Genomic DNA, 22,870 nt, shown 5'->3' on the forward strand with positions numbered 1-22,870 from the left:
TCTATAAAATGAAAGGAAGCAAGATAAAATATAGCACAATCTTATAAGTGCAGGGCTTTTAACAAGAAAAAGAGAATTAATTTATGCCTAATTATCATAGTAGAGGATGAGATATGTTATTCCGAGTCTTGCTAAAACTAGTGACCTGAATATCAGTAAGTTTACAGCCTCTTCTGAATCTCATTTGTTCTTCCCCCCACAATTTAATTTTTAATTTTTAAAACATTAATTTTTTTTTCAGTTTATAGATGGACATAATACCTTTATTTTATTTATTTATTTTTATGTGGTGCTGAGGATCAAACCCAGTGCCTCCAGGTGCTAGGCAAGCACTCTACCCAGCCCTTTCCCCCATTTTACTTTTTTTTTTTTTTTGGTGCTGGGGATTGAACCCAGGACTTTGTGCATGCAAGGCAAACACTCTACCAACTGAGCTATATCTCCAGCCCCTGGTTCCCCCCATTTTTAATGACCTCTTTCATTTTAAAAGCAGTAAGTATGCAGACAGTGTTATAGAAAAAATTAAGAAATTTAAAAATGCACAGAATAAAATAGCAAAATGTACGTCATGCCTTACATTACTCAGATGTCAGTGAATTCTTTTTTTAATACTGTCTTGTGATCTATTGTTCTCTTGAAAAATGAAATTTTCATAAGCAAATAATGTTTTGAAGCTCATTTTTCCAAAAATCTTTGTTGAACATTTTTGCTCATTAGATTATATATTTAAATAGTACCAGTGTAATGTTAAACCATTATTTATTGACATTGTCTTTTATAAGTGTATGATTATATTATTTGTTTGGTGTATTTATTTAAGAATGTTTAGTTAGATTATGTATTTATTTGCTTGTTTGCCATTTGAAGTTATGCCATAATGAGAGTCTTTGAATCTCCCACAGTGTGGTCTTGCAATACTGTCATTTCTTCAGAATAAATTTCTGGAAATAGAATTCCTGTATCTTTGATACCTCCTGCCATAGTACCTCCAAGAAAGTTACCTTGCAGCAGAGTTTATGGGGCATGGAGAGCTCACATTGCCTCCCTGTGGGGCAGGGTAGGGAGGATTGGGCAGGAGCAAGCCCTTGGGAGTCAGCCGATCTGGTTTCTAGCTCTGCCTGTCACCCAATGATTGTATGCCCTTGGGTGAGCTATGGATTTCTCTCAGACTGAATTTTCCGAGCTGCAAAATATTTTGAGACCTGAATGATGTAACTATTGAATATTGTAATTATTAGGTAAATAACTAAGGTTTTTATTAGCATAGGACATAGTGAATGTTTAGTGCAGAGTAAATACTAGCTATTATTATAAAAAATATACAGGATCTATGTAAAATAGGGTCCTTATGTATAAATGACTACATGTATGTATGTGTATTTATTCTGTTATAGCTATAGAAGCATATATATATGCTTATATGTAGGTATATAGACATATAAGGTATATGCATAAATGTATATATTTATACATATCTGCACACATATACTATAGGTATTCTGCATATCAAATAAAAAAATTATACACACACACACACACACACACACATATATACACACACACACACACCAAAAAAAGGTCAGTTTTCTTTCCTTACTAATCCAGAGGAAACAAGAATTTGTAAAAATATTCATCAGAGTAAGTGACTCATTGGCAAGGGTTTAGGAATCTCCTACAAAGTGATGTGAACATTCAAAACACAGTTTTGAAATCTGATATAAATCAAGATGAATGGATTGCATGTTATAACACTATCACCTACTGCCAAACAGCTGCATCCACTCAGAGTGGCTTTGTCAATGAGTGCTAGACCAAAATTGATTTAATATGGATTGATATCATCCCAATATATTCGATATCATGGAACCATGGATTCCAGACCTTCAGAACTGGTCCTGGCTCCTGCTCTGGAGCAGGTTGAGCACAACCCTTGAAGACTATCAAGGGAGCCCACTGACCTAAATTGTAATGTGAACCCCACCTGTAACTCAGAAAGGGCCAAGTAATCTCAGCTCTACCTTTGCATTGTTAGGATCCTGTAGAAAATAGTACAGTACTGCTCCCAGCTGGTAACCACATTTTTCAGGTGTTTCTTTCCAGGAACTCTTCAAAAATGCTTTCTCTATTTTTCTTTTAACTAGCTTATTTTCTTGATGGTGTCTTCTGTAAATGTGGAATGCTATTGCTATGCTGACTTTAGAAAGATCATGCCACTCGCAAGTTATTTCTGGAGAGAGGCATGAACACTTATGACAATGAATTATTATGAAGCAAGTATGAAAACTTCTGCTTCATCCGGTTCTTTTGTCTTGTCATTTTTAAGGAGGAAGATGAAGGCTCGTGCTCCCCCACCTCCTGGAAAGACTGTTCCTCTGAATGTTCATGGGGATCAAAGACCTCCCTGTGATGCAGCCCTCAGCTCACAGCAGAATCTGATCCACATGAAGGAGGCACTGCGAAACAGTACTCTGGACATCACTGTAGTTCTTCCCAGTGGGCTGGAGAAGCAGAGTGTGGTCAATGGAAGGTAGGTAAGAGGCTTGTGCTGCGGGAGGAGCCACTGACCTCCCATGTACAGATGCCAGAAGGACAACTGAAGAGTGGACGTTGATTTATTGCCCTTTTCTTCCAACTCATATACTGGTGAGGACCACATGGATATCAGTGAAGGTCTAGGTGTCCATCTAGACTGCCCCACTGGTCCACCTGGATTGAGGGCATGGCTAGCCCAGCCAGGCTCCTGTGAATTCTTAAAGAAGCATGTGAGAGGTTGGGCTCAGAAAGAAGGGGTGGGAAGGAGTCCCAGACACAACTCCAAGGAAATGACCTTTGGCCCCAGAGTTGGACCATTACCCCAGCATAAACCTTGGTTCTGAAGTTACTTAGCCAGGAGAGCAGCCTCCTGAATGAACCATTCTAGGGACTACTTACAGCCTTATCTATGCAGGTATACATGCAATTGGCAGTCACCTTTTGCAAATGAAAGCATGATCCATGGATTTCAGGTTTAAGGGATTCATTTCCATATCCTTAATTTTCACATCATCTTCATAGCACAAACTTGCCAGTGGATGTGCCTGTGGACAACTGAAATGCTGCTTGTACACAGAGAGTACAAATGAAATATTGGCACGGTTTCCTTCATTCAGAGTACTCAGAGTTTTATTACCAATAGAATTATATATTTTATGTTTGATGTTGATCAAAATACATCACAGTTATGTTAAGAAGTCTTGTGCTACTATAACTGTTGCTATGTCTGGTAACTCAATCCATGATAAAAATGTTAAAAAATCATAGGAAAATTTTGAAATTTTAATAAATATCATATTGTAGATAAATGTTGAGGGCCACAGCCGAGTCGGGATGACGCATGGCATTTTTGCCAGAAGTAGTGGTTGAGAGGTGACGCCAGCGAGCCATTAAGATGATGATTTTTGAGTTCTCGAGGAGTTCCTGTTGAGTTCCAGTTGAGCTCTCCCGGGGATTCCTGAAGAGTTCTCAGGAAGTGCTGGAGGAGGGATTTTTGGTTGGTGGTTCCTGGAGGAGCCGCGTGGCGTTCCGGAGAGTTCCCGAGAGCGTGTGTGGAGTGTGCTGGTGGAGTTCAGAAATAAAGTTTGTTCCTGCTTCAGTGGCTTGTGATTTGTGCCCAGCCAGACTGCGGCAGATAAATATGATGGAAAACTTTCAAGCATAAAAACGTATTTGCATATCTGGTAGAAGAATGAATGGAAGTAGTACTTGTAGGAGAAATGGAACAAGAAATGGTATAACATATTTAACTCTTAGAAACACTTTGCTCAAGAATTATTAAAATGGATAATGTGAACATTACAACACTTTGGGTTTTTATATTCTCGTGGACACATTTTAAAAAGTGATGCAAGAGCTTTATTATTTTATTCATTTTAAAATATCAGTGTTTGGATGATAACCTGAATTTTGTTAATCCTTTGCAACTATTTATCAAATTAATAAATTAATTAATAATGAATACTCTAGGTGATTGTTTTGTTTCTACGTAATGCTAGGGACGGAACCCAAGACCTTGAGCATGCTAGGCAAGCACTGTAGGCAAGCACTCTACCATTAGGCTGTACCCCTGCACTAGGTGATGACTTAATGGGCAAAAGGGTATATAAATTTTCACAAATACTCTGTGGGACATGTGAACAAAAATTGGAGGAACATCACTGCCACTCTCAGTATATACCTAGGATTGGAACTGTTGGATTATAGAGTACTATATCTTTAACTGTATTAGACGAGGTTATACTGTTTTCCACTGTAGTGCTACCAGGGTGACCTCAGGGGTAGTTTCTTTTCTTTTTTATTTTTTTGGTGTGTGTGTATACTACCTGTAGCCGTTGTTTATACCAGTAGGACTGAATACATCACACTGTGCTATTGTGGTAGGTACCTACCTTGAAGCAGGTATCTTGGGGCTTTTCCTCAGGCCTGGCTCCCAGAGGTTATATACCAGATAGTTGAGTTGTAAGAGATTTTCTGCATTTCTTTGTTTTACAGAGTAGTCATTGTTTTAAGTACAAATGGCCTTATAATTTAATTATAGTTTTCAAAATGATTTTTGAATATGCATGAAATTTTACCAGTGAATGTATTATGGTTTGTACACTATTATATTTTCTGGTTAATTTCTTTTCTTTTTTTTTTTTTAAGAAAATGGCATTGTGAGATAATGCCTCAGAGATGAGTTCATGAAGTGGTTTCCAAAGTGTGGAAACCCTGGACAAGGAGCATGTGCATCACCTGGGAACTTATTATGATTCACTTCTCAGGCCCCACTCAACCCTCCTTAAGATGAGACTCTTCCACATGGGCCTTAACAAGTCCTCCAGGTGATTCTGATGCAGTTGAAGTTTTCAGAACCCCAGCTTACTGTCTGCCCCACCCCCTAATTTTATTGTTTCAGAAACTGAGGTCTTACAGAATGAGTGATTTAAGAAGGAATACAGAGAAAAAATACTCTCAGAGAAGGCTTATATCTGGGTTGGCAGGGGCTTGCAATTGGCTATGGCTGTGGCTGTGAAGCATGGCAGGGGTTCAGGATTAATAGAAGGAAGTATTCCCTTGGGACAGGGCTTTAGAGGTAGGAGGTCAAGGATTTGAATTGATGCCAGCAGATTTCTTGAATAATTTTTATAATGGAGCACACTTTGACCATAGATTGGATGATCACATATTAAGATGATATCAAGGGGCTATGAGGGGGTATTGAATGGCCCACTGGTATTGAGGCACTTCTTAACCTTTGCTTAAAGCAGATCTACTTGTTTTTTGTCAGCATGGTTTGTTCCTTCTGTTTAAACAGGTGTTTTAGTAAAAGATGAGGTTACCTTTTCACCAGCTACGCAAGTAGTTTTAAACACAACCAGCCCTTAACTGTAGAGTTCCTGACATGAAAGATCCTCATAAGTGACAGTATATTAGAAATTGCATGCTCATGATCCCATTCTGCAAATGACAATCTTTTTTTTTCCTGAGCTTCTTTTGAATTTATGAACAAATAAAAGTGCACATATGTTCTTAAAGGTTGGGAGGTGAGCACTGGGGCTCTGGGCTGTCCTTAAGAAAAATGGCCTGACAGACCTTTATGAATGGTGTCTCCACTCCCCACATGGCAGCTGGAGGGAGGACACCAGTTCCATTACTTTAATTTGTGTATAAGCAAAGAGAAGATATTGAAAGAGACAGTGCCCTCAGCCAAAAGGGAGCTTTGTTAAAGGTGTCAGACGTTTAGTATTGGGCTGTGAGGTTTTCATGTAGTAAATTAGTCACATCCACATTAATTCACATAGCTAAGGGTCTGGGGCAGTGCCACAGTCCGGCCGCAGCAAAATAACCTGGGGGGGGGGTGATGAACAACTTGTGTACATTGATACAGCAGGAGTGGGAGCTGTTTATTGTAGGACAGGAGTGGTATATATACATTCCACAAAATGCCCAGGCGCCATCTTGACTTGTTTACAGACTCTAACAGGGCAGGAAAGGGAAGGTTTTTTGTTTTGTTTTTTATCTTTTGCAGTATAGAAGAAATCTCCCCCAATATTCTGTCTCGTGGTTCTGCCAGCCTCTGTGCGCCATGTCACCCCTTTACAACAGATACTTTTATACCTGTGCAGGGAATTGTAGGTCTCTGTGCAGGAACCCCACAGTGGCAGGTTTTGGGCCTCCAGGTTCCTTCTGTAGAGGGACCCCCTGTTTCTACACACACAGGAAGGGAGGCTGAGAGATGTTCTCATCCCTGGTCTGGCTTATGAAGGGACTGATAGAGTACATGTGTGGTCCTTGGCAGCTTCCAGAAGGCCTGTTGATTTGGTTTTGCTCCCATGGTGAGCTTCTGGCCTTAGGGGCTGAAGGAAGTACAATTAAAGAGTCAGTTCTTGTGTCCTGGCCTGGGGAGTCAGCCAGAGAGAGGCCATCCTTAAATAACCGGGTTGGCAGCTGGGTATGGTTTGGCTTGCTTATGTTTTCATTTGAAGAATACCTTTTAAACAGTGTAAATTCCTGGGATATAGAGTCCTAAATGGCACCGTAGGGCAGAGAGGTGAATTTTGTTCAGCAGCCCTTTTTATGAAGCTCATAGAATACTTGTAATAATCGGGATGCCAAGTCACCCTTCTAATGACCACCTCTCCCAGACTCCCCATGGTGTGCTTCTTCACTGAGGCTTTGCTTGTGTGTTTAGCCTAAATCCAGGAGAAGTCCTCTCCCCTGCAAAAAATCATTGTGATTTATAGAATGATATCATTCATATTTAATTTCTAAGTTTTTAAAGGAAGACTCTTTCTTTTGAGGAAATAATTAGGTTAAGGCATTGGCTATAGATTATAAAATGCTTGCTATACTAGCAAAAGGCAGGCTTGTTCTCACTGACTCTTCACCAAATTGCAGAAGGTGCTATGGTTGTTGTGGTAGTGGTGATGTACCCATCACATGGGTGGTAGGATTTTGATAAATTAAAAAATACTAAAATATTCATTTATTCATTGACAATATTCATATTCAATCACTAACTTTGTTGTGGCACTAGGAAGTGGACATCTCAACCAGCAGAGGAAATGTACAGCCTGTCTAAAATGACCCGTATAAGAAGCTGGTAGTTCCAGTTTACAAGAACCTAGAGTATTTGGTTTGGGGAGAATGGGCCTAGACACCTGGTGGTTCTATTCCAGGGCTTGACAAGTCACTGGAAAACTTGCATCAGAGTATTAATTTTTTTCAATCATATGGGTAAGCCGACTGATATTAAAAGTAGCACACAAAATTTATGTGAAATTTTAAGACAATAATAGCAGGTGACTTTGAGTGTCACTGGGCTGTATCCAGGTTCCCCAGTGGAACACACTGACTCTTCTACTGAGTGAGAATCAGATAGAGAACCTAATCTGCTATAACCAAATGCAGAAGAAATAAAGTGACCTTCAAGAGAAATTCAGTATATTAGACAAAGGGAAATGAAAGACAGGTAAGGGGAATAGGAATAGGAAAGACAACAGAATAAATCTAACATAATTTTCTTGTTGTCACATATTTTCCTAGTACACAATTACCTATGTGAACCAATCCCACCATTGTGCCTACCCACAAGAATGGGGTCCTAATTAGACTAAGATATATCCAATGCTTGTATAATTTTGTCAAAATGGATTCTACTGTCTTGTATAATGTAATGCTTGAATTCAGGACCCCAAGACCACCAGAGACCAAGATCAACGTAAACAGCAAACAGGTGTTTATTACGAGCTAGCTTGGTCCTTCACGCAGCAACTGGTGATGCCTGAGAGGCCCCAGCCCAGGGTTTGCAGCAGTTTTATACATTCTTTGGAGAAGGCAGGGACCCCCACATATGTCATAGCGTCTCTTAGCAAATCATCACACTCCGCGGGAAAATCAAATAACAACTCTAAAACATGATTAGCACATTCACTGGTGGGAACAAGTTGGGTAAGGGTGATTGGTTACTACAAGAGGGGATTCGTTTGGACTGATGGGTTTAAGCCAAAAGGGATGCTCCTACTGAACTACATGGTTTCCCAACATGTTATCAACCACCATAAACTACTGGGAGGGTCATCTGGCATCCCAGGTATTTCCCTGTCCCGAGCTGATTGGTGGCTGCTAGGGGGGTTGCTATGGGTCCCCACCTAGCCTGACTGAGTCAGGGACACCTGGTGCAGCAGATCTCATTTGTAGATAAACAACTTAGGGTGGGAATGTGCCTAGGAGTGCTCTGAGGGTCTTTCCAAGGACAAAGGTCATGTCCCTTCCTTGAACAGGCTTTGCTCTGAGGTAGAGGCTGGTTTTTCAATAACTAAGAAGAACCAATAAAGTGAAATTTAAAAAAAGATAAAAGTCAAAGATGATAAGATCATAGTTAAGAAAGAGCATGGGTTACTGTGGTCAGCTTAAGGATATTTTGGGGGCTGATCTTCACCAGAATGCACTTTGTTTGAGATCACCAGTCCACACCTGTGTAGGTAACTCATCTCATGGCGTCACTCCTGGGTAGAATAACTGTCAGATTTTCCTGGGTTCCCAGCCTTTGAACATCTCCAGGTCAACGGACTCTAATCAATATTGTCTTTTACAGAGATTTAAAATTTGCCACTAAGAAAACAGGCCCTCATAAGTTGGTAATCTCTCTCTTTCCCTAAATTTACATCATTAAGCTTTTACAGACTCCTGGCAGCTACATGGCTCTGAAATGCCAACCATCTGGAATTTGACACTATTCTTCTGGTTGTTACTCTAGCATTAGTAGATCAGGACCCAAGCCTCTTTAAAATTGAATTCCTGCTGGTGACCTCAACCTCAAACCTGGAGTTCTTCCTCTGGCTAACAGACTGTGTGGCTCTGGCCTTCTTCTTATCCCCTGAGTTGATTTTAACCTTTTTTGTGTTGTGCCCACATGTTCACTTGTGAGGCGTTTCGTTAATATGGGCTGCCTGCAGAGGACCCTGCTTGCATCTTGCTATGCCTTTTTGGTGCCACAAAAAGCTGTCAGACTGGACTTTCTCCCAGGCTTGCTCTGACTCTGTTACACCAGAGTGTGCCTCGCCCAGATCTTAGGGTCACATGATAGCCTAGGTCTCACATAAGAAGCTGGATCATGTTGAACCAGTTCAAGATTTCATGGCACATGCAAATTCAGTTTAAGAGCATATTAGATGGTAATTACCTGAAAGTAATTTGTACACCTGGCACTGAGTGAGCCATTATTTCAGTCAACACATCAGTTCTAATGTGCATATCTCGAGTCCTTGGAGTCTAATGGTTCTCAAAGTGGGGCCCCTGAACCTGCAGTATTAGTATCTCTTGGGAATATGTTAGCCTGACCCTAGGCCCTTTGATCAGAAATGCTGGGATGGGGTCCAGCAATCTGTGTTTCAACACCCCTGAAGTTTCAGACTGCATGTTACAAGTCAAGATCCCCTGCTTGAGTGTGTGCCACTGGCTTTTCTAGGTGTCAGGCACATAATCCTGAACATGAGCCCAGAGTTGGCCCGAGGAGGGGAACTATGAGAAGGATAAATTCACAGGCCCAAGAAGGGTCCTGATGCACATTGTCATCACAGATGAAGAGAATCTGCCCATCCATTTCCAGTGAACACATCTGAGGTCTAGCAAGATAGCAAGCTCATTATGAGGAGAGAAGTCCCCTGATTAGAGGAGGACTGTTCATTAATCAGCCACAGCCTGAAGGGTCCAGGGTGCAGCTTGTCTGACTTCTGTGTCCCAATTTTATACTCCACAAACAGCCTGTGGGCTGCCCTCTATTCTCTGCCCCTCAGCTCTGAGAGTGGATATAGGCACAAGCTCCTTGTTCTACATCTAGTTGTCTGCTAGGATTTCAAAAAAGAGCCACTTATGAAAAAAGACCAGTTTGTTTCTCATTGAAGTCATTGACTCATGCAAAAACAATTGTTGACATCTGTATACATTTAGAAAGTAATTTTTAAAAGAAAAAAGTATAAAAATTCTACTTATTTTTAGAATTTAAAAACAGAGACCAAAACAGATGCTGAAAAGCAAATTTCATTTCTACATTATAAACATTTAAAAGACATTTGGAGAACAGAGGTAAAGGAGTTGGAAGGAAAAAGGCCTACTGAGGAGGAATGGGAGAGAAAACCTAAGAGATCTCTCAACCTCTTCACCCCTGTTCACTTGGTTTTGGAGTGATTGATCCCTTTTATTACCACCTCCTATTCTTTTGTACCTGGGATGTATACTGAAAAAAAATATATATGGAGATAATGATGATGATGATTATTCATATATAGAGATATATATGTAGAGAGAGGGAGAGAGAGACATATACACACAGAGAGACAGTGAGATTTTCTTGGGGTCCCTGAAGTGCCTAACAGTGACATTCCTATGGGATCTTCATTAAGGCCAGGAGGTGCTTTGCACTCCTTAGCTTCCTAATATACCTGACTTTTCCTTTAATTTTCAGAGGATATCTAATAGTCTCAGTTTCATTCCTTGTAAAATGTGGGGAACTATTCTGCAATGCTCCAAAGATGTTTCATCTAAAAGATCTAACATCCCTGTGTGGCTGTTACCAAGCCAAATACAGACAAGTGACTGTCAACCTGAGCCAGATGAATGTCTTACTATGTAGAATCCAAATAGAGAGGAGAGCAACAAAGTAACTCATTAACTTAGTGGAAACTGATAGAGTACTCTGCCTTACAGATGTTAATTCACCTAAAGAGTCTACGAACCCTGGGAAGTGGGCCCCATAATAATGCCCTTACAATAAGGAAACTGAGGCACCAAGAGGCGCAGTTTCATAAGTCAGCAGCAGTGCATGGGGATTCCACTCCAGGCACGTACCCCCAGGTGCCTCCACTGACCCACAGCACTGCCACAGCAGAGATGGGCAGGCCCTCATCAGAGTGCACAGAGCTGCAGATCAGAGGTGGGGGCTGCTCCTTCAGACCTCCACAGGGAGTAAGGAGGAGACTAGACCCAGCAGGTGTTGAGAACAGGAGCCACTAGGCAGCCTCATTCAGTCTCTGGAAAGTTCTACCTGGCCCAGTGGCACAGTGACCTACTAAGACCTCATGGAGAGATACACATAACACCTAATTAGGGAAGTCATTAGGCCTTTGTAGGCCTGGGGACACAGGTTGGAACCTGATGGAGCTGTAAAGAAAACCCACAGGGACTGTAGCAGCTTGGTACCTCTCTGTCCATTGTTGGGCACTGCCACTGCGCCAAGGATTACCTCCTCCTTTCTGGATAGGTTTCTCCAGCAGATCAAAGGAGCCTTAAAAGAACTGGATGGCTGTTTGGAATTTGGTATTTTAAAATTTCAGTCAATAGTGGTATAACAGGTGTAGTGCAAAGTGGCAAAAGCCATTTGTACCTTACCTCACACAGATAGGTTCCCATAGAGTGTGTAGTGTAAAAATGGTGAGTATTTTAATATTTCAAGTTAGTCATCTTTTAAATAGCAAGCCAAACCCTGCAAGACATTTACTAAGTTGATCTTATGTCTTTGGACCTGGGTTCTCCTATGACATTCATGAACCAAGGTTATATCAATGCAACAGAGCCAGTCCTCATGAGAAAGCTATGTCCACTTGAGGCTCACAGCTAGAGATGGGTGGAGAGAGGGCAAAATAGCCACTTGAGCTTCCTGGACCTCCTCACTCTCACTCGCCCTTAGAAACTGTCTGTCCTGGGTGCTGCTTCAGCAACCACGAAGGAATGGGGTCCCATTTGCTTCCCTGAATTGATCAGTAATGGCTCTGTGTTCTTCAAGTACTTAACGTGTGTGATAACCTATGTCTGATTTTCCATCATATTCCAATAGAGGTTTGGGTTTTTGCTTTTGTTTGCTGACCCTCAAAAGTAATAGTAAATTTAAGCAAGAGGTTGTTCATAAACTACATCTACCCTTAACTGTTAAAATGTAACTGCAGCTTTCCTAGTAGGGAGCATTTGCTTTCCCACTAGGGAGCACTCCTGAGGAGAATTTCATCCTTCCTCAGGTATGTGGAAAATGGAGGACAGTGTTGCTGTGGAGCATGGATCAGTGAATCCTAGAGTTCCATGTGACACAGAAGGTAGCAATTTGAACACCCAGTTATTTATTCACACCAAACTAGTGTACTACTTTGCTAGCACATTAAATTGTAACCATTGGCTTCTGCTCTGGCAAGATGGGTGTATTCTTTGTAGTGGAATAAAGCCAGGGAGCCCTGTGGCACTTGCCTTCCACAGTAAACTCTCTAATTAGATGTTTCAAATATGCTGCCAATTATTGGACTAAAAGGTTAGAAGGAAACATTAGCAGTGTTTGTGTACTTTTTTTGTGTGTTTATTGACCATTTATATGTTTACTTGGTGGAAATAAACTCTGGGTGGGGATAGCAGAGACAAATCTAGAGTTACATCCATGGACAAGAGAATATAAATCAAATCCCAGCCCCACTCCCCCTGTGTAGAAGCCCCAGGACGACAGTCTGCATCACTCAGACTAGAGAAAAGTGTAAAGGCACCATGGAGCCCTGGACCTATCAGGTAGACAGTGAATGAGAGTCTGTATAATGGTGTTATTTTAGCACTTTTAAGGAGTCTGTTTTCCATGCAGAGACTAGCATGTCTTTGAGTGCATGGTGTGTACATCCTTGCTTTATTTCATTAAGCTCCTTGTTGAGATAAAGACGAGTTTTGATCAGGGGCTGAAACAACCAGAATTCATTGTAGGTATTAGCCTGCCTATCCACCTGTGGTACATGTGAGGGTTTGAATGCCTGGTCCCCCCAGATGCCCCATCAGTCATAGGGCACTGGCTTCTTGGGGATTCCTGGGTCTCACTGGTTGGCAGACACTGTCACTCAGTCACTTCCTGGATAGTGGATGAGGTAAATATTGTTTTGAAGATGACTTTGAAATATTGCTTTGGATCAATAAGAACATCATTGGTAGTCTTATAGCAATTGGATGAGAAATGGGGTAGTTTGGGCTTTTGTTGTTGCTGTGTTTGTTTGTTTTGGCATTGAGTTGCCATCTAGTATCAGGGCCCCACAAGGCTGGGATGCTCAGGGTCAGGGAGGAATGAGTGAAGGACTAGGGGAAGTACCTATGACTTTATTTTATTTGAATTCAAAAACCAAGTTTGTTTTATTTTAAAGCTTTCTAGATTTCTTTGTAACACATTGCACCCAGTAGGTTATCTATAATATTTACTGAGTTAAACATGTACTTTTATGCCATTTGTCTACATTTCTTTAACCAAAAAATAAGTATCCATTGTATGAAGTGTCTGTTGGGAAGAGTTACTTCCTTTTTTCTGGTTAATTTTTTCAGTTTCACTGGGCCAAAATTGACAAATATAAACTGTGTATTAAGTATAAAACATGATGTTGATATACATGTATATTTGTGAAATGATCACCACAAAGTAGTTTATATATTTGTCAACTCATGTATTTATATTTGTATGTGTATGTGTGCGCACACACGCGTTGAAAACCATAAATTTCTACCCTCTCAGCAAATATCAAACATACAGCAGTTTCTGTAGTCACCATGATGTGCATTAGGTCTCCAGATTTTTACTCCTACCACATAATAGGAACTTAGTGCTTTTGATAGGCATTTATTTCCTCATTTCCTCTTCACCTAGCCCTTGATAACCACTCTTCTAATCTCTGCTTCTATGGATTTAACATTTTTAGCTTCCACATATAAGTAAGATCATTCTGTATTTCTGTGTCTGGCTTATTTCACTTAGCATATGTCTTCCAGGGTCATTCATGTTTTTATATATGGCAGGATTTTTTAAATTTTTTACAGCTTAGTAATACTCCACTCCATGATGGCCAAACCAGTTTTCATTTCCACTAGCTATGTATAAGAGTTCCTTTTCAACTTCACCAGCATTTATCTTTTTTTTTAATTTATAATAAACATTCAATCAGGTGTGAGGTGATATTGTGGTAGAGTTGTACTTTTCTGATAGTGATATTGAACATGTTTTTTACATATACCCATTGGTTATATGTATGACTTATATTGAGAAATGTTTATTTGAGTCCTTTCTCCTCCTTTTAGTTGAGTTATTTGCCATTGAGTTGTCTTGAGTTACTTGTCTATTTTGGATATTAACACCGCATTAAATATATGGTTGGAAAAGATTTTTTTCCCAATCCATAGTTTTCCTTTCACTCTGTTGATGCACAGAAGCTTTTAGTTTGATGCAATTCCACTTGTCTTTGTTAGCTTTGGTTGTCTGTGCTTTTGGTGTCATATCCAAAAAGAGCACTACTCAGGCCAACATCAGCAAGATTTCCCCTATGTTTTATTTTTGTAGTTTTATGGATTCAAGTCTTAGTTTAAATCTTTAATCCTTTTGAGTTTATTTTTGTGTATGGTATAACAGAAGTGTCCAATTTCATTTTTCCACATGAGGATGTTTAGTTTTCCAAACACCATTTATTGAAGAATTTGTCCTTTCTTCACTGTGCACTCTGTATACTTGTCAAAGATTGCCTAAGTATAAATGCATGGATTTGTTTCTGGGCTGATTTTGTTCCATTGATCTATATGTCTAATTTTATGCGAGTACATTATTGTATGTATTACTGTAGCTTTGTAAGATATTTTGAAATCGGCATATGTGATTCCTCCAGCTTTGTTTTCTCAAGATTACTTTAACTCTTTAAGGTCTTTTGTTGTTCCATATGAATTTAACGATTTTTTTCTATTTGTCTATTTTTTTTGTTATTCCATGTAAATTTAAAGATATATTTTTCTATTTTTTTGTTGTTCCATATGAATTTAAAGATATATTTATCTATTTTTTGTTATTCCATATGAATTTGAAGATATATTTTTCTATTTGTCTATTTGTTCATGGGGATTTGGGTAGGGATTGTATTGAATCTGCAGATTTCTTTGTGTAGCATGGACACTAACAGTTTTAGTTCTTCCAATCCATGAAAAGGGAGTATCTTTCCATTTATCTGCATCTCCTTTGATTTCTTTTATCCAGTAATTCAGTGCATAAATCTTTCAAATGTTTGATTATGTTTATTCCTAACTACTTTATTCTTTTTGCTGCTATTATATGTAGAATTGCTTTCTTAATTTCCTTTTTGGATAGCTTATTGTTAGTATACAGAAATGACACTAGTTTTATCTGGTTGTGGTGGCACATGCCTGGAATCTCAGCAACATGGGAGGCTAAGGCAGAAGTATTGCAAGTTTGAGGCCAACCTCAGGAACCTAGTGAGTCCCTATCTCAAAACAAACAAAATAAACAAGATGCTGGGGATGTGGTTTAGTGGTGGAGTGCCTCTGGGTTTAATCCCCAGTAACCGTCCCCCCCCCCACAAAAAAACCCCCACACATATAGCTACTAATTTTTTATGCAGTTTTGTATCAAGCAACTTTCCTGGAGTAGTTTATTATTTTAACCATGTTTTGCTGTTATTGAATTTTCAGGATTTTCTACATTTATGATCACATCATCTATACACAGAAAAATTTTCTTCTTTTCTTCTGATTTGCATGAATTCTTATTTATTTTCTTGGGCAGTGCAGTGCCTGTGGCTAGGACTTCTAGTATTATGTTGAACAGAAGTAACAAGGGAGCATCCTTGCCTTATAAATATCTAAGTGGAAAAGTTATTTTTTCCCCTTTGAATGTGACGTTAGTTGTGGGCTTTTCACATATAGTTTTGATAGTGTTGAAGTTAGTTCCTTCTATTTTGTTGACAGTTTTTAAATTATGAATGGATGTTGAATTTTGTCACATGGTTTGTCTATATCAAGATGATTATGCCTTTTTATAAGGCTTGTTTTGTTAATGTGATGTATCACATTGATTGATTGGCTGAGTTGAACCATTCCTGCATCCTTTCATCCAATAATTGGATGAAACATGGTATATAATCTTTTTAATGTGGTGTAAAATTTTGTTTGTTATTATTTTATTGAGGATTTTGCATCCATGTTCCTCACGGAAATTTGCCTATAAGTTTTTTTGTGGAGTCTCTCTTTGTTAATAAGGTGATGGTGGCCACATTTAACAAGTTTGAAAATATTTCTTTTTCAATTTTGAAAGAGTTAAGAAGCTTTGGCATTATTCTTTGAATATTTGGGAGAATCTTTTGAATATGTTTGATTTAGGACTTTTCTTTTTGGCAAGGTTACTGAGTCAATTTCTTTGTTATTTGTTCAGGATTTCTGTTTCTCCTTGATTGAGTTTTAGTAGGTTACATGTGTCTAGGAGTTCAGCATTTCTTCTAGTTCCCCAATTCATTGGTGCATTATTATTCATAAATGCATAACAAATTCTGTAACTTAAAGCCTAGTTTTTCCTTGATACATTATACTTACAAATCACTGATTTAGTGTCATGTACCTATAAGTAGTATGATTTGTGTTATCAGGCTTTAGATTATTCAACTCAACATACTCATGGATTTATAACTGTTTTTCTCAGCTATTATGATTTTGATCATCTGTTATGATTCTGTTCTTTCAGTAATGTTGTTCATTAGCATTGAGAAGGGTAACATTGCTATACAATCATGCATAAGAAATTAATGAGCCTGTGTTGTGTTTATAAGCACGTCTAATTTCTTCACTCACCCATTTCTGCCCTTACTCAGCTAGGCAGAGGGAGAGTGCAGACATTCCTAATAATCATGATTTGTTTTCCTGTTTTCAGCCATGCAATGATGGACCTATTGGTTGAACTTTGCCTTCAGAATCACCTGAATCCTTCCCACCATGCCCTTGAGATCCGGTCTTCAGAAACCCAACAGCCTTTGAGTTTTAAGCCAAATACTTTGGTTGGAACCTTGAATGTGCACACCGTGTTTCTGAAAGAAAAAGTTCCTGAAGAAAAGGTGAAGCCTGGCCCACCTAAGGTGCCTGAGGTCAGTAGATGCCTATGTGTGATGAGAGGATGTACACGGACACATGCCTATGAGTGAGTGTGTGGGAGATGCTGAGGAGAGCCTGCTTTGCTCTTTTAAATACCACATGCAGAAAGCTGTGGCTGAGGTTTCTGCTGCCATGCTGGGCAAAGGGTGCCAAATCACTGGGTTTATTATAGGCGATAGAATTTCCAGAATTTAATAATGTTCATTGTTGTAAAATTGCTCCTGTATGTATTATATATAGAAAAGGAACTAATGAAGAACACAGCTATCCAATAGAACTGTCTGTGAAGCTGGAAATGGCCCCACATTCTACACTTCCCAATATAAGAGCCACTGGGCACATGTACATTTTGAGCACTTGCAATATGGCTAGTGTGATTGAAAAACCGTTTTTTTTTTAAATGTTATTGAATTTTAATTAGTTAGCTATTGGCTATTAATTGGACTGTGCAATTTTGGACTGTGCAGTTCTGGAGTTCTTTCATCTCTAGGAAGTAGTTCAGATCTGTAAAAGATTTACCATCTCAGCTGGTCATGGTGGCACACACCTATGATCCCAGCACTTGGAAGGCAGAGGCAGGAGGATCATAAATTTGAGACCAGCCTCATCAACTTGTGAGACCCTGTTTCAAAAAAAAAAAAAAAAAGTGGTGTGAGGGTTGCTTGGGATGTAGATTAATGGTTAGAGAGCCACTGATTTCAATTACTAGTATGGAAAAAAAGGGGAAAAAAAGACTCTACTATCTCCTGGGGGTGAGGGAGAGAGTCTTTTTGAAAAAATTGTCAGAAATATTTACTCATTGCATTTGAAGAATATCTTATATACACAGCTTTATGTAGCCTTTTGATTGTTGATTAAAATTAATTTGTTTCTCATTGTACTAATAAGGTTTTGCCATGGATCTTTCAGTCCAGCTAAAAGTAGTTCCACTTCATTCTTTCAGATTCTTGGAAGATCTGAATTTTCTTGCTTTTAAAATGTGGCCAACAGTTTATCTCCTTTGACTTTCTAGATTTCAATGATTAATAAATTCTTATTGTTAAAAGGGAACAGTGGGAGGGAGGAGAGGAGGAAAGAGGATAATATTGGGGATTGAAATAGAGAAAACTGATTTATGCTTAAATGAATATGTCAAAATAGGCCCCACTATTATGTATTATCTTAATATACTAAAAGACAAATAAAAAATGAATTCTAATTGTTGTCCTTCTATACTATGTCCAAAGAAAATTTTCCCTTATTCTTCAAATAAAAATCAATGTTCAACCCAAAAGAACCCTGTGGCTTCCCTCACGTTCTTAGTCCTTAGGGATAGTTAGGCCCAGGGTATGAGCATGAGTCTTCTTTGAGAAACCTGATGAGAATTTCATCTTTCCTCCTTTTCTTCTTTCTTCCTACATTCTGTCACTATTATGGCCACTAAGCCCTGCTACTCAGACCAGAAAGGAGCCTAAATCTTTTCTCAGTCACTCTGTGCAACTCATGTTTACTCTGATCACTTTCTTAGTGCCCTTGCACTATGCCATGATCAGGAAGGCTGAATTACAGTAAACTGAGTACAACTTTGAATACTATAGTTTTTTTGGTGGGCTACTTTATCTGCAGTCATTTAGAATTGGCCTTAGTCAAATTTATTGTTTTCTTCTTGATTGTATGTATGGAATTTGAGAAAGTTAGACTCTTTCTGGCTGAAAATATGTGTATACTCCGTGTGTGTGTGTGTGTGTGTGTGTGAACACATACATATATAAATACACATCTATTTACATACTCTTACACATGTATGCATATGGTGCCTTATTATTTATATAAATACATATGTACATAAATATTCATATATTTATATGAACACTTTGGCTTCTTGAAAATTTTATGTTTTGTTTAGTGGGAATTTTTCTTTTAATGAAATTATTCATTCTACTTCCAAACTATTTTCCTTTAGAAAGATATATATTTATGTTCAAATCTTGTCAGAGTCTTTGAAAGGCAGTATACGTATTGGTTTTTAAATTTAGAGCCCTCACTGACATCCATTTCCCTATGTTGTCTAGCAGCTTGTTAATTAGTAAGAGAAACTCTATAAGATAAATCCATTATTCTGGACATTTATTTTTCACTATTCATTATTCCATTTCCCTTGTGACTCACTGAATTTATGGAAGAAGGATTAGAGCTGCACAAAATCCTGTTAATTCTAAATTTAAAACAGAAGTTGGAGCTATTATGGGAAGAGGTTGCTCATAGAATTCTTTGTCTCTGATTTATTCTTCCAGAAATCTGTGCGTTTGGTAGTGAATTACCTTCGAACACAAAAAGCTGTTGTGCGGGTGAGCCCAGATGTGCCACTCCAGAATATTCTGCCAGTCATTTGTGCAAAGTGTGAGGTCAGCCCAGATCACGTGATTCTGCTGAGGGACAATGTTGCCGGAGAGGAACTGGAGCTATCCAAGTCCTTGAATGAGTTGGGGATAAAGGAACTTTATGCCTGGGACAACAGAAGAGGTGAGACCCTGCTGTGCTCTACACACCCTGCTTGTAGCCTGCTCCCTCTCCTTGTGACTCTCTATAGTACTAGATGGAGATGGATATGTGAAGTGATAGCCAACTCAAAATTTTGTCCAGGGTTGATGTGGGCAAAACAGAACTTTGGCCTGCATAAGAAATCTGGCTGTTTTTATTCCCCTCCACTGTGATTATGCCTCTTTCCTCCCAGTTACAACTTTTACGTTCTGTCTCTTTGTGAATGTCAGCATAAGTAAAAGCATAAATAGGTGAGGAGAGATTAGACCTTCTGCTCTAACCCTGCAAAAACCACAGAAACATAGTGTTGATTTTTCTTTTCAGTTTTCATTGCTGCTCCCAGGTTTCAAATAGTGCTTATATCAAGACCAGTGTCAAAATGCATTTAGCTATTCTCTTAAACTGACCAAATTACAGTCCATGAGATCAATTCCTGAAGACAGCTTTAGGTACCCTCTTAGATTCCTTACCCTCATTGCCAGATATCTTATTGTGATGTCATTTTGGTACCTTTTGAGTCACAATTAGAGCCATTGGTGATTGGCAGTCCCTAGGTTGCTGTTGGTACAGACATAAATATATTATGTAAGCAGATTTTTCTGATTGATATAAAGAGCTGACTATCTAGCTAAACCACTCTCAGGCAAAAAGATAATTTATACTTCTTGACCCTACAATTTTTAAAATGAACTTCATTAAAGTTTCTGTTTTTCTGTTTTAATGAGCATCATTTGATAACTGATGGCCATTTTATTTGTTCCAAAAATATTAAGTAGGCTAGACTTTTAAAATAGATGTATAATAAAGCTTTTCATGATTTGTTCTTTTTTTTTCCTATACCTATTTTTTTCCCTTACTTCTTTCAGTAAAAATGGTTTCTGGTTTTTTTTTTTTTTTTTTTTTTTTGTTTGTTTCAGCTGGGCACAGTGGTTCATGTCTATAATCCCAGTGATTTGAGAAGCTGAGGCAAGAGGACCCTAAGTTCAAGGCTAGCCTTGGCAACTTAGTGAGATCCTCAGCAACTCAGTAGGGCCCTGTCTCAAAAACTAAATAATAAGAGTTAGAAAAGTAGCTCAGCAGTAAATATTGAACCTTAGGTTCAATCCCCAGGACCAACCCACCCACCCTACACCCCACCTCACCCCAGAAAAAAAAGAAAAAGCAAATCCACAAATCCACCCTGTACTATTTCTTATTGCCAAAGGTATTGTGAAATCAATGGTCATAAGTGAGATTCCTCTTCAGTTTATACCTCCTCCCAAATCAGCCTAGTTTCTGAGTCCTTGGGTCTTATTTGACAATTAAGAGAGGGTTTTGGTCACATGGCGTATAAAATACATGGGCTATTTATTCCCTTAAAAAAATACTACTATGACATTTGAGAATAATGGTGTTGTGTTTTGTCCAGTATTTTTTTTTTTTTTGGTGGTGTTGGGATTGAAGCCAGAGCCTCGCACATGCTAAGCTGTCCAGTATCTTTTTAAAACAGACAGTAATTAATACTTCAGCATCAGCCACACAGACTGGGTTACTGTGTGTATATTGTCTGGATATATCTGCTTTATTTTATTTTGGTTTATGTGACTGAAAACAGGGCTTTCATTTGATAAGACAAGAAAGAAAAAAAAAAAAGAAAAAGAAATGGAAAAAGCTACATTTAGGAAGCTAAAAGCAAAAGGGTTTCAAAAATGAGTGTTTCCATTATATTCCCACAGTTGGATACATCTTGAAAGGCATAGAATATGGTTACTAAAGAAGTCATACAAAATCTGCCTTTCTGTTAAGCAGAGGACCCTGCAGGCCCCTGAATATCTCCACATGAGGGTCAAAGCCCTCCAATGTGTCAGCAGGTTGACACCTTGTAATTTTGTGTTTTGTGATTCACAGGCAGGGCCAGGCATCAGGACACATGGTGCAACCAACTTGGATTTTGAAGAACCTCTGTCTTTGAGGGAACTAGCTGCTCTTAAACCCCCAAATCCTACTCTCATTTCCCCAACTCATGGGAAAGACATGCTCCAACCCCATGACCAGGTTGATTTCCTTGTCAGTGCTTGATAATCATCCCTGCCACACGCCTTCACATCTTCCTATTAACCATCTGATATCTTAAAAGAAAAGAAAGTCTTCCAGAGGGGTCCCTGAGGTTCCCTTTCTATTTTGTAGCTGAACTGGAAGAACTTCCAGGGCCTGATGGAACAGCCTCTACTTTGCGTCTCTTAATTTACACTCAGGATGGCCACCTGCTCCTCCCTAGCCCTGCAGATGCTGGAGATCCCAGAGGACAGTTGGTGTGGGAAGGAAGAGTGACTCTGCTGGCAAAAGCCTGCCCTCCTCTGGAATCCCAGGCAGTGGTATCTTGAAAAAGCCTGAGGCTTTGCTGCCACCTATGTCCACAAGTAGGCCAAGCAGCCTGCACAGCTGCAGGTCCTTGGGAGGACAGACCTGGAGAGGCAGGCACCAGGCCTTGACACTGCCACATGCACATGTGTAAGTCCATCCAAGGCTTTAGGAGAGGCCAGGGCTCCGTAGGGTGAAGCTCAGGTCTACAAGCTGGTCCTCACTTTCTCTTGCCTGCCTTTTCTAGTTCTTCTGACCAAAACTCAGTCCGAGCCTTCCCTGAGTTTCAGAGGTACAGTGAGCCTGCAGGGCTCTACTTTGCATGGCTCTGAGCTAGGAAGATGCATGGAAGTGATGTTTTTGTGTGAGACTTGAAGGAAATGAGTATGGCTTGCAACACCTCTGGGGATGTGAGTCTTGCCTGGTTGACACAAGGTTATGGTTTGATTTCTTTGTTCCCTGGTTAGTTCAGAGAAGAATGTCCCTTGTGTGAGAATTTGCTGTGAGCCTCTAATTGGTAAGTAATGAGGGAGGGTGTTGTAGCACATTCTATTGCCCACAACTTCAGGTCAGAGCAGAAGTGATAGATGCTAAAAGAGCACTGATGTATTTTTTATTCTGCTTGCCTGTATTATCTATGAGCTTACCTGTCCTCCAGGACCATCCTGCATGCAGCAGAATTTTCAGTATTTTGCTATTATAGCAACTATGCAAATGATTAGTCCAGATTTAGCATGTATTTTGACACCTATTTCTTAGAAATCTTTTTTCTTTCTCCACCTCTTTTTACACATACATACATACACAGATACACATATACATACACACACACATACTAAACATATACATATGCATATATATGGTATTTTCTTGAACACATATATATAGTTTATACATGCAAAAAGTTTGTTAGAATACATGCAAAAAGTTTGTTAGAATCCCAGGATCTTTGCATTCTACAGATTTTTTTCCATGTTTGTTACAGTAATTAACAGTAGATTTTATTTCCAGAAATAAAACTTTTTGAAAGAAACTCAGCATTGTCTGGAGACATCCTTGGTGTTCTGATCTG

The 22,870-nt window shown here is 39.2% G+C and overlaps 1 protein-coding gene across 10 annotated transcripts in view; it reads left to right on the top strand.

Moving 5' to 3' along the window:
- Positions 1 to 22,870, top strand: part of Cobl (cordon-bleu WH2 repeat protein) — a 300,795-nt gene that overhangs the window by 72,678 nt on the left and 205,247 nt on the right. For 9 of the 10 annotated variants that reach the window (XM_078039735.1, XM_078039734.1, XM_078039736.1 and 6 more), the window contains exons 2-4: positions 2,324 to 2,527; positions 16,721 to 16,931; positions 19,212 to 19,440. In XM_078039735.1, the coding sequence (XP_077895861.1) occupies positions 2,324 to 2,527; positions 16,721 to 16,931; positions 19,212 to 19,440 (644 nt within the window). Of the gene's footprint in view, positions 1 to 2,323; positions 2,528 to 16,720; positions 16,932 to 19,211; positions 19,441 to 22,870 lie in introns of those variants that run through there. The other variant, XM_040291960.2, reaches the window with a different exon arrangement.

Source organism: Ictidomys tridecemlineatus, chromosome 2 (genome assembly GCF_052094955.1).
Source record: "Ictidomys tridecemlineatus isolate mIctTri1 chromosome 2, mIctTri1.hap1, whole genome shotgun sequence".
In the NCBI taxonomy this organism is placed as follows: Eukaryota; Metazoa; Chordata; class Mammalia; order Rodentia; family Sciuridae; genus Ictidomys; species Ictidomys tridecemlineatus.